At 34.3% G+C, this 12,311-nt stretch overlaps 3 protein-coding genes across 4 annotated transcripts in view; 2 read left to right on the forward strand and 1 right to left on the reverse strand.

Annotated features, from left to right (window-relative positions):
- Positions 1-8,672, forward strand: part of LOC144835574 (uncharacterized) — a 9,047-nt gene extending 375 nt beyond the window's left edge. The window contains exons 2-14 of the mRNA XM_078690655.1: positions 335-461; positions 977-1,082; positions 2,050-2,234; positions 2,646-2,818; positions 3,643-3,778; positions 4,612-4,659; positions 4,947-5,198; positions 6,307-6,479; positions 6,631-6,794; positions 6,989-7,158; positions 7,259-7,498; positions 7,703-7,891; positions 8,243-8,672. Coding sequence (XP_078546781.1) covers positions 335-461; positions 977-1,082; positions 2,050-2,234; positions 2,646-2,818; positions 3,643-3,778; positions 4,612-4,659; positions 4,947-5,198; positions 6,307-6,479; positions 6,631-6,794; positions 6,989-7,158; positions 7,259-7,498; positions 7,703-7,881 — 1,953 coding nt within the window. The 3' untranslated portion in view covers positions 7,882-7,891; positions 8,243-8,672. The remainder of the gene's footprint in view (positions 1-334; positions 462-976; positions 1,083-2,049; positions 2,235-2,645; positions 2,819-3,642; positions 3,779-4,611; positions 4,660-4,946; positions 5,199-6,306; positions 6,480-6,630; positions 6,795-6,988; positions 7,159-7,258; positions 7,499-7,702; positions 7,892-8,242) is intronic.
- Positions 1-9,635, reverse strand: part of LOC144858860 (uncharacterized) — a 27,523-nt gene extending 17,888 nt beyond the window's left edge. The window contains exons 1-2 of the mRNA XM_078714992.1: positions 9,507-9,635; positions 18-94 (exon numbers count right to left, since the gene is read on the reverse strand). The gene's annotated coding sequence lies outside the window, so the exon portion shown is untranslated. The remainder of the gene's footprint in view (positions 1-17; positions 95-9,506) is intronic.
- On the forward strand, positions 9,373-12,070 carry LOC144858868 (uncharacterized). 2 transcript variants are annotated; one of them, XM_078715005.1, is made up of 5 exons: positions 9,373-9,728; positions 10,490-10,625; positions 11,051-11,243; positions 11,601-11,822; positions 11,857-11,883. In XM_078715005.1, the coding sequence occupies exons 1-4, from the start codon at positions 9,452-9,454 to the stop codon at positions 11,787-11,789; spliced, it is 795 nt and encodes a 264-aa protein (XP_078571131.1). In that variant the 5' UTR covers positions 9,373-9,451; the 3' UTR covers positions 11,790-11,822; positions 11,857-11,883. The 2 variants fall into 2 exon arrangements, with proteins under 2 accessions (XP_078571131.1, XP_078571130.1); XM_078715004.1 differs by having other exon boundaries at positions 11,601-12,070.
- The last annotated feature ends 241 nt before the right edge of the window (positions 12,071-12,311 follow it).

Here is a 12,311-nt window from a genome sequence, read left to right on the forward strand (position 1 = left end):
CGACCCAACATACTTACCAATGCCAATTAAGTTTCGTAGATTGTGCTTTGTCGATGTAATACTCCCGGTGCGTTTTATATTCCCTTTAGAAAGTCTAAAAATAGAGAAAAAAAGGATTATATAAAATAATAATAATACATCAATTGTATTTGGTTGTTGATGGTGAAACAATATTCTATTGTTAAAATGTAGTATTGTAATACATTACATTATTTTATTTAAAAAAAAAAAAATACAATGTTGTTTTATGTATGGAAATAAATTGAATTGAACATTATTTACAACCGAGCGGTAACGCTACACATACATTTGTATTTAATTTTATATTCATTAGAGTCATTTTGGAACGTGTTCAGTGGGAAACTTGTGTCAGAATGGAGCAAGTTGCGTTAACGACTGCAGTGACAGAGGTTACAGCTGTATCTGTACTGAGAGGTTCAGAGGCATTAACTGTGAAAATGGTAAGTATACTCACAGACAAGAGTGAGATTATCGGTACTGTATCTGGAGATGTATCAGGATACAGAACTGAGAATCGAGTAGTAGATCGAAATCGAAATATAGATTACTAGGTTTCCTATAACAAATATAGCCACACATGCACACGTTTTAAAGCAGTACATAGCAACTCGCAGAATCAGTTGCCTATGGTCCGGGGGCAACCAAAAATGTACGTAGGGCAACTCAAATTGCCGAAGTAAAATATTAAAAAAATAAGATTACAATGTTATATTTTTGCATTTTGTGGAATACAACAATATTGAAAGGGCAACCAAATCTCAGGCCCTCATGTCAGGGCAACGAAAACAAGTTTGATTCCATGAGGAGTGTTCGTTATCCTAACATGTGACTCATTTCAGCGCGTCTGATTGGCTACATCCTTGTACCCATGTTATAATAAACAATGAAGATTTCTTTACAATACAGTGTCTGATCGACTCATCACTTACACGACAATAATTTCGATTTACTTTAGGAGTGATGGATAGACTTATTCTACAGTCAACTATTCCGATAGCGAACATTTACAGTATAAATCATTTTTGGTCTAATGGTAATTTGTACATTGTTGCAGCCAGTAAGTAAGTAAAAATGCACTTGTTTCATTTTAGTTTTCTCAGATCAATATCAGTGTAAATATATAAAATATATTGTTTCCATAAAAATATTTTAAGCCACCTTTTTTTCGTATAAGCTACTTTAATGTCACATAGTAGTAGTTATTCATTTCGACAAAAAAATGGATCTACAACAATTATCTACCTGAAAAATAGTAATTTAAACAAACATTTTTTGTTAAATTTAGCGGTTATTTTGTCTTTTTGTAAATAACAAATACTTGGGGTACAGCCAAAGAAGCTTTGATGACGTCATAAGACGGATGTGACGTCACATACACATCACATACAAAATACGGCTATACGGTACCATCTTCAAGACGTCATATGGCTGCATCCGGATTGAAATTAAAAAATCCGGCTCTATAGCTTTGAGGACATGTCCATGTAGTATATCATGCCAAATCCTAGCTCAATACTACAACGATTAAGGAAGGAGTAGTACTTTATAAATTGCACTTTTTTCGATTGGTACCAGGTTTATGACGTCGTAATTCTGCATCAGGTTGAAGTACGAACATTTTCTCTCTATAGCTTTGTTCATCTATTACCCTAGTATTATGCATGCCATGTTTCAGAGCCGTCAGACGACGAGTAAAGAAGTAGTAGGACTTGAAAGTTGGCTCAATAGTGTCCAGATGGAAGAAGATGAAGAGGAAGAGAAGAAGAGCGAGTCCTAGACTCGGGTACCCCGAGTAAAAACCATTACATATATTTTTTTTTTCTGCGGAGAAAGAAACAAATATCCATATTACCACACATCGATTACAAACCAAACTAACACGTGGAAGCGGTATAACTCGGTGGCATTATTCCGGGATATGGCCATCTGTTATATTTGATTGGAATGGATAATTCCTAATACTTTGTAATGCTACCAAGCGGTCTATTTAATCGCATTGAAATAGTATAAATGTATGTTTCTTTTCAGAGAATCCGGTCTCTATGTTTTTAAATACAACATTCAGACGTCCACATCTGAGCAGATACAGTTCATTACAAACAGTCATATGTTGGAGTCTAATGTATTTATTTTTGATGATGATGTGTATGTCGCATTGGGTCAAGTGTATACTACAAACAGAATGTCAGTCTTTCACTTCAACAAAGAAACCGGTAATATGTAGGCTAATTGATAAAGTTAGGATTGCAGTACACCGTGTGTTCATTGCCTTCATTTTGATGGTCTGAATAATTTTCTAATCGTGGATCCTGTATGACTCAATACAAAGGCCTACGCGGAATCACACATTTGTCCAATCACAGGCGTCTGTTTCCTACATTCGCTTTGATTGCCCAGATTTCACGTTACGTGAACGCCCATGTCTGTCCCATACATTTGATAAATTCTCGATTCAAATAAATAAGAACAAACTTAAACAGAATACAAACTACCAAAAACAAACTATCTAATTTAAAAAAACAAATAAATAAAGTGAATGTATGTAAAACTAAAAACATGTTAATATAGTTTAACCATGGAAGAAAAGGTTATCACTAAACCATATTTTCAAACTTTTCTTAAAGAACAATTTCATGATCCAAGTACAATGGTTTGTGGGAAATGCACGTCGTCTTTTCTGCAAGATAGTAGGGGAGACGCGACTTTTTTTGTTGCAAGGAACAAAAATCCTGATAAGAGTACAAACTCTAAAATACATTCATTCTCAAGACATGGATTTGGTAATGAATATGAATTGGTAAATACAACTTTCCTAATGCTTGGTTCCCACTAGGACGCAGCGCAAACGAGTTGACCAATGACAAGCGACAGCCGAATAAATCCGTCGCATGTGATTGGTCAAATCCCTTACGTTGCGTTACGTCGTTGCGTCACGTTTCTAGTGAGAACCAAGCATTACATAGAAACATCAGTTCTAAATTTTATTCCCACTAGCGACGCAACGTAACGCAACCTACACAACGTAAAAAAATGCCCTTCTGATAATTGTGTTTGTCCCCGCATGCGTGAAATCAAATCCGCGAAGATTGCAAATACTGTTGCTTCGGCACTTTGCGTCGATACGTCGCTGCGTTACCACGCTTTAGGCCTACTATTTTACCTACTATAAGTTAATTTCAGATGGCGATTATCCCATTATATATTCGAAGTTGATGAAACGAACAGTTATAAAATCATGTAACAATGTATTCTCATTATTCGGTGTACTGAAGGAATATATATATAATATATATATATATATTATATAAGCTATCTGAACCAATGGCAAGCAAGCTCATTGGGAGGCCAATTACTCCTCTGCTAATTTTGAATAGTACACTATTTGATGAGCGAGACCAACTGTTAAATTAACCTTCACTCGCAATACGAGGGTAAAAAGCTTTGCTTTCGATGTAATCAAGTCTCAACGCTAAAAATTGACTTAGACGGAATTCTACCAAACAGACGATACTTTAGTTGGCTTTGCAAAGACTCTCATCATTTTTTGTAATGTAAACAGCAAAATAGAATGCGTGAAAATGCAATTAAGATTAGTTTAAACGTTTTTTTTTTTTTATAAAGACAATTAAAACAAAGGGAATATCTGACTCACATATGTTTGAAATGGACGGAAGTAACTATCTAGTTTTACTACAGTCTGTCAATGACGCTGGAAATCTCAAAGACACATTGATATATCAACAACGTCACGATTACGGTAAGAAATCGACAATAAATCGAACTATTGCCACAAAAGAGAAAAAAAATAAATCGAACTATTACCTGGTCCAGTTATGTAATCAATAAAAGCTTGAATAGACAACCGTTATATGGGTGGTAATGCATCATGTCTAGCAACAATAGGCCTACACATCATGAAATATCGAGTCTTTTAACAGCAATCTTCATCCATCACCTTCTTTCCACCACACGTCAAACATAAATATATAACCTCAGACACAATACATCATTCTCCATACCTTTCACTCCAACAGATCTGGAAATCATTATCAACTACAGACGATCACACGCATGGTGATTCGGTCGGTTCCTCCTCATCTGTTTTCTGTTTTTTTTAGGGGGGTCTGATGAATCTTTCCTCCTACATCACTTAAAAATGTTCTTGTCAGACCTCTTGTTCCAACGAGACGCTTATATAAAATTATAATTCGATTACTGTAAATGGATTATCTAAAACAGTATGGCGTATAACCTGTGTACTGATCAATATCAGTCGCTATCGGTTGTGGACAGAACAGCGAGTACTATCTGTTTGTTTGTTGGCAGGTCGTATGTACCAATGTACCAACTCTTTGGTTGTCACTAGAACGCAACACAAGCATGTAAGTGTACCGCAAGTAATTTTACCAATCACGATGGATCATCTGAACTGTCACTTGCGGTTAGTCAAATCCATTGCGTTGCGCCGACGTCCTTCCTTGTGTTGTGTCCAATTTTGAACCAAGCTTTAAGGTTTAAGGTCGTACCTTTGTCACTCTCTTCACATTGCCAACTATTTCTAAGCGCTTAATTTTTATTTTTTTATTTCAGGACGACCGAAAACAGCATCTGTATTTGCCATTTTCATTTTAAATGAAGGTAATACTATTGTCTTTCATATTTATTTAATGGTAAGCAAAACGTTAGGATTTAAACGAAAAATGTACGATAAATGTAACATGTAAGTATTCGTTGAAATACAAAAAGTAATCCACAAAAAAGATAATGTAGTTGAAAAAAAGTTGCTTACGTTCATTAGAAAAAAATGATAATTTTGCCAAAAAACACACAAAACAATAACCAAAAAACCTAAATGTGAAATGGCAGTAAAAATACAACGTAAATATTCATTTGATAATAAACTATTATTCTCATCTTTGATTCAGAATGCTATACTGCTACTGATGGTGTTGATTATCGAGGTATAGTAAGTACCACCACTGGCGGTTACACGTGTCAAAAGTGGACAGACCAAACGCCTCATACACACAGTTACACACCAGAAGCAGCGCCTGGTTTCGGTTTAGGAGACCACAACTATTGCCGTAACCCTAGTAGTCACACTCAGCCCTGGTGTTACACAACTTCTGCAGAAAGATGGCAAAATTGTGATGTTGGAACTCCAGCAACAAGCTGCAGTAGGTGGAATACTATATTTATAATAATAGAATAAAATACTACTGATCTGAAATATCTAAAAAAAAGGTACGCGAGGATGGCGGTGGCAGACAAATGATAACCAATCATACAAACATTTATTCTGATAAAGATGATGCATTGGTGGTGACGACAACGACGACGACGACGCTGGTTGTAACATGATGTTGTTAATGATGATGACGACAACGGTGGTGATGATGATGATCACGACGACGGTGGTTGTGACATGATGTTGTTAATGATGATCACGACGACAGTGGTGATGATATGATGTTGTTAATGATGATGATGATGACGACAACGGTGATGATGATGAAGATGGTGGTGATATTATGTTGTTAATGATGATGACGACGACGACGGCGGTGATGATGATGACGATGACGACAGCGGTGGTGATATGATGCTGATGATGATAATGGTATATTATGCTACATAATTATGATACATACTGAAATATGAAAATACTTTATTTCAAATTGTCTATCTGTCCTACCACGTAGCAAAACGTAAGTTTTTATGTAAATGTTTAAATGTAACATAATTAATGTTGTATAAACAGCTTCGTTTACTTGTTACGATAACATGGTGCCTTTGTCACAACATACAATAGACGTTCTCACTCTTTCCTCATCGAACCTAATCTAGTATGCTATTTATATCGAGAGTAACTGTATATATGTTGTATATAGGTGTTAAAATTGTGATTTCAAACCTAGTCTACACAAGCAAACTTTTTTTTGTCTTATATGTGGGTTCGTCCCACTTTTATTTCATCATCTTTTAAACTATTGAAATACATTGCACGTAATTAATTTTGTATAGTGCCATTCAATAGAACTAATTATTATTTTTCAACCTCTATTTTTTTTTTAAATCATTTCTATAACCGTGAACTAACATTATGTTCTACTGTTCAATATTGTTTTCTGGTAACATTCATTTTTTCTATGCATTAACATTGTTTTTATACATATTTTCTAATTTATTTAATGATATTGACATTTTTTAATCATTTGATTTTTCTTTCAACTAAGTTGTCAAATAAGATAAATGTTATTGAATATTTGGCTATATTTTTTAAAGGGTGGAAACTTGTGTACAAAGCTGTTTCTGGTGTTAATGACGTTGATATGTATGATCTGTGGAACACAGCAGGATCAAGGAATGAAGGAAACCAAGATGCCATGAAGCTTGATGATTCCTTCAGAGACCATTACAAAAGCAGCCTAGTTGACGCTTGGGATAAGGTTTCAAAAGTATGTTGCACTAGCATTGGCTTAATTAATGGTGGTACAGTATTTCATTCAAACAATCTGACAAAACACTAATATGGCAGGATTCTTTTAAAATGACGTAATACCGGTATTCGCTAGACCAAACTAAGGATATAATATTTCTCCATTTTAGGTAAAGATTGCTTTATATGACAATGGAGAATCTAAATTGTCGTTAATATTCAACGCTGTGGGCGCTAGTAAAACCGAATGGTTCACCAAAGAAAGGCTGTTGAATTACCCGTGGGAAGACCTTCGTACTAAAACACCATCACAGTTTAAAATGGTCTACACAAGGTTAGTTATACACAAGAACAAATCACCACAACAACTACCCAAACATTTAACAGAATGAAGGCAATGTAAAATGGTATAATACGTTTATGTTTTTGAATAATTGGGCCTCAATAAAATGGTCGCATACACCATACATCAATTGACCTGACCGATTCGTATTTAAAAAAAAATTAAAACCAGATTTATTCTTATAGACCCAATGGAAACAGTTATTTTGCCATATATGACGTCATTGGCAATTGCCAAAATGACAAACTGTGGATGGCAATATCGACCTTTGAAGGATGTACTTACGAAATGACTGAACCACGACCAATTTTTATGTACTCTGATAAAAAAACGTCAATAAAGGCCACGTCAGATGGTAAGCTAATGAAATCAAAATTTGTTTAGAAGATATCGTAATATGTGTGTTCTAACATGAGAAAATTGTGTTTTATGCATTTAAAAAATTTATTTGACAGTACTTATAGACTGTTACCTCGATAACGCGTCTGAGAGAGCGCTTTCTAGTTACATTTTTAAGTCGCCTGGTGTAACAGCCTGGGATTGTCTTGACCTATGCCGTGGTTTGGATTACAAATATGCTGGTGTTGACATCTTGAACACCGCATGTTATTGTGGTGGCAGCGGTTATAATTCTGGTGGCACAACAAGTTGCTTAGGTCGTACCGAATCCGACGCAACGCTTATGATGAGTACAGGTAAGTTACATGCTGTTATCGTTTATATGTTATCTTCTTCATTATTATATTGCTCCAATGCTTTTCTTCATTTTTTTTTTCATTCCCACAAGGCTCTGTTATTTTAGTTATTTTTATTCACGATCACATTCCTCCATCATGATGATTTAGATTTCAAATACTGTCTGGTTTAGCATTAATATTGATCAACCTTTTGCGTTTCAGTGAAATCTTGGGAATTATATCAAACTATTGCGGATACAAATTACCCGACGCATGCGGACTCCTTTGAATACAACGGAAAGTATTATATAGTTGTACAAAGTACACAGGACAGTGTAGATCGCCCAATGCTAACCCATGTGTACAAATACAGTACATACATATATAACATTCCATTTTAAACTTGTCGAGGTAAATTCGAGCTTCTTTATTATACTGAATTGACGGAATTCCTATATTAATTTTTTTACTTATTCCAGGCAATAGTGCCTGCCTTTATTTTATCTGTAGGCGACAGGCCCATAGATTCACAATATATTACAGTAAGGTCTCTCCCTTTTAACGATACAACTAAATACTTTGACAGATTAAAATAAGCATTTACATCTGTTAGTAACTTATTATAACTTTGGATAAGAGGGATTACGCCAATAATAATTATACTCTCCAAAAGAAAAATTGCCATCGTATCATTGAAGCCGAATTTCCACTAGGCGAATCCAACAACTAAACATTTTTAATACTGTGATTATTTATTTACAGGCTTACAAGCAACTATACCTGATATTGACACCACACACTGACGTTGTCACCGATGCGTTTAGTGGCCTAAAGGCAGCGTTTTATCGGTTTGAAGAAAATTACTTCATAAAACATTTTAAGAAAGACACTTGTAGATCCATGGGATGGGATACTTTTGTCAAGGATAATGAAGTCTATATCATTGAAAACAACACATATGGAGAAACGTGTACGGTTGATGATAATTCAAACGGGAATTTGATGATATATAAATGGACATAAAGATCTGGGCTGGCATTTAGGCTATGTTTGTTGTAAAATTAAATGTCGGCGTTTGTAAAACGTGAAAATTGCTTCTTTTTTTTTCAAAAAAATTAAGGCACTTTAATTTATCTTTATGAATGAAATTCGTCGTGTAGATTGATGTATTGTCACCAAATAATGAACAAAAATAAAGATTTATAAAATCAGACTTTAAATAAGCCATAAATATTCTAACACCCTAACCCTACAAACCCCCCCCCCCCCCCCCACCCCCACTCCCCCCTCTCACATACACACAACAAACAAAGTTACTAATGATGTCGGTTATAAAAAGACACAATAAACAGTTATACATTACACTTGGTTATACAAGTTCATACAAAATGCGTTAAAATACTAAATTTCTATTTCGTATCTGGTTTGAATTACTTTTGTGTTTTTTAAATCAAAACCGATCTTTTCACAACATTCTATTTTCTGTCGTAGTCCAATTTTTATACATTTCAATTTTCATATGTCTTATTACCTTTGAGTTCTTGACGTCCGTAAATATTTTAAATATAAGTTGATATGCTTACTTGTTAGACCTATTTATTTTGTTTTATCTCATTCAATAATAATCTGTAAAGTTTTCTTTTAGTAATTGCATTGTACAAGAAGTTGACTATGCTGTATAGCATTTATATTGCATTAAGTTGTTTAAAAATAAAATGTCACATGGTTGGCAATTGTATGATTTTGATTTTGCTTAATATAAGATTAAACAAGCAACAGGTATCAGGCAGTGAAAATTATGACGGCAGTGGCGCGCCATGAACATGGCCGTTTCGTACCTCTCTTTAGACCGTTGTGTGACCGGCGCTATACAATCTTTGGTTGTGACCGAATCGACTAGCAGCCGACCTGCACTTGATTTTCCAGCCATAATGAGTATACACAACACTGTAACTAATCAGCCGACGTAAAATGCCCGTTTTAGACAAGTCTCGGAAAATAGGCTTAAGCGAAGGGCAACACATACCTTCTTCTTCAGCACCAGCAGTGCACCAAGCAGGTGGTCAACGCCTAGGCCTAGACCTAGACATTACGACGAAAAACACATCATTACTGTTGTCGATAAACACACCCGCAAAACGTCTGTCTAATATTTTGTGGAACAAGAATAAAGATAAAGCTAACGAAGCTTTACACACTGACTTTATTCAAGGCATACAGTCTGGATTACTAGATCCTACATCATATGGTGAGTTATCCTTTTAAAAAAAGTGAAAACCGACGGTTCGTCCCTGGCTAGCTGGGCATGATGAAGTTTCAACTGTTAACTGCGTATGACGGGCCAATTATGCATTATCGATGTGTAGGCTTCATGAGGGATAATAATCAATTGCATATTTATGGTAGTTTGCTCATATATTCACAGAAAAAGTATGGCTGAAGAGAAAAAATAAAATACCAAAGGAAACATTTTGATATATATTAATGATAGTCATGTGACAAAATTTACTACTTTGTTAAACGTATGCCCGAATATACCAGTACATGAAATACAGTTGACAACGCATACCCTGTTTTTAGATTGTGTTATTTATAATGAATACAAATATTTATATTTTTTTTAATTCGTAATTATGTTTGGTATACTAGCTTCATTGTCATGGATGAAAAGATATTAAAAGATCTAAAACAGTCATGTCACATTGGTATATAGAATTAATGCTCATTTCAAACATGGAAGATTTATAGGCTAAAAAAGTATACTGTACAACGATCGTGGTTTAAAGCCGGGCTAACGCACCTATTTGATTGAGTCTGTGAATGTTTATGGACGATTCAGGTAAAAAAAAAATTAAAATATTTTCAAATACCAGACTGCCATGTACAGTATACCAATTCCCATTAAATACCCGATTTGAGGGTTAAAACTGTTTTCGGTTTTAAGATTGTTTTTGTTGTTGCTGATTTGGCATGAAATGACACGACAACAATGTTCTATGTTATTGTTAGGTAAATATACATTACAAGATGCTGTTTATTGTTATCAAGCGACAGAAACGGTTGAGTTAGCACAAACAAAGGCTGAAGAAGAAAATGATATTTTAATGGTGAACTTTCTTAAAGCTCGTAAAGATATGATGAAAGAGTAAGTACTGTTAGCCTACAATATTATACATTTTTATAGAAATGGATTTAAAAATGTTAGTGTCTTATTACATTATCTAAATAAAGAAACATTCAACAAAAGCCAGAAGTAGTAGATGTATAATCAGTTGGACATTTGACAAATTCCATTTAGTTTATGAGATATCGTAGTTAATGTTATTAATTTGTAGAATAAAGTCTACTATTGGGATTGCATAAAACTTGTTTTCATTAATTCAAAGTATTCGTAGGAATCGAAAGCGTTGGTTTATGCGCATGCGTAATCACTTTTGTGACACGAACAAATGCGCAATCAATCACGAATGTTCGATTTGCGTAATAGACAACAGGTTTGACGGGATTAATTGCGATACGTAGACAACCGTGATATTCTCTGTTTAAACACGTTATATTGTTACCATATAGGTATGCGAGTTCGATACTCGAAGACTGGCATTTAAATGATCCAACAGCCATCAAACTAGGAGAGGCAGTTCGCACTTACATAAAACTAGGAAGAAATGTTGCCGAAACTAAAAGTCCATTTTACCTACTTGTTGCTATGTTGCCGTGTTCCATGTTATGGAGTTGGTTGGCTACGGAAATACAGTCGGGAATCGTAAGCATATCACGTAATCTAGTAGGGGGAAGACGATTTGCCACAAAAAAAGGGGGCAGACGATTTGCCACAAAAAAAAAAAGAAAAATGGGTATATTACAATAGCATCACAGAGAAAAACAATAATTTTCATGTGTTTTTCTATTTTGTTGTTGTAACAGTATGTATATTAGGCCTAGAAATAAATTGTATGTATTTTAATAAAAATATATTTACCTGAAAAGGAAAAACGTAATTTAAATTAAAACGAAAAGGTTTTGGTTAGTTTTTGTCAACTAGTTTGATAGTGCAGGCAGATCTTATTTATGTCTCCAAGGGAGAAAAACATGTCGTAATTTTTCTTTTCTTTTTTCTCAGAATGACACCAATGTCTATAGCTCCTGGATAAAGAAAAATCTTATTGGCAACAGGACTGGTGGCAGTCTGGTGGGATTTATTGATGTCTATGCTGAGAAATACCAATGGGATCTGAATGAACTGGAGATTATTTACAGAAGTGCAATGGATAGTGAGGTTAGGTTCTTTTCGTCGGCCACTCGTGTTTGAAAAACAACACATTATTTGACGGAGGATAGTAGTTAATTATATATATATATATATACAGTATATATGGTATTGTAAATTAATATATTTTTATTTAAAAGTATATCGAGCTATTTATATATATAACTGTGCATAGACATACAAAATATCAATAGGGTATGGTATAGCGAGCATTTAGGAATAAAACTGCCATTAATATTTTAACTACCATTTTATTCATTTTCTCAACTGAAAGAGATTCCATAAAAACGAACAATTCGAACCGACGAACCACACACATTGTACTGTTTGACTTTCATGAATGATTTGTTTGTATAAATGAGACAAGAAATACCCACATATTTCATTTCTACTAACTGTATTTTATTTTTCTGAATATTTACACTAAAGATAAAATTAGAAAAGATGATATTTCGCAACCTTATATTTATATTAAAATCAGTCGTTGTGCCAACTCTGTATTTATTCTGTATTCAATTGGATACATTTTTTTTATTTTGTTGATGATATGATCACCTACATTAT

Source organism: Antedon bifida, chromosome 2 (assembly GCF_963402885.1).
Source record: "Antedon bifida chromosome 2, ecAntBifi1.1, whole genome shotgun sequence".
In the NCBI taxonomy this organism is placed as follows: Eukaryota; Metazoa; Echinodermata; class Crinoidea; order Comatulida; family Antedonidae; genus Antedon; species Antedon bifida.

Excerpts from the sequence above, each read along its gene's own strand:
- LOC144858868 (XM_078715004.1), top strand. The coding sequence starts at position 9,452 with ATGCCCGTTTTAGACAAGTCTCGGAAAATAGGCTTAAGCGAAGGGCAA. Across the intron at positions 9,729-10,489 it reads ACTAGATCCTACATCATATG|GTAAATATACATTACAAGAT; the intron begins GTGAGTTATCCT and ends TGTTATTGTTAG. Across the intron at positions 10,626-11,050 it reads CGTAAAGATATGATGAAAGA|GTATGCGAGTTCGATACTCG; the intron begins GTAAGTACTGTT and ends GTTACCATATAG.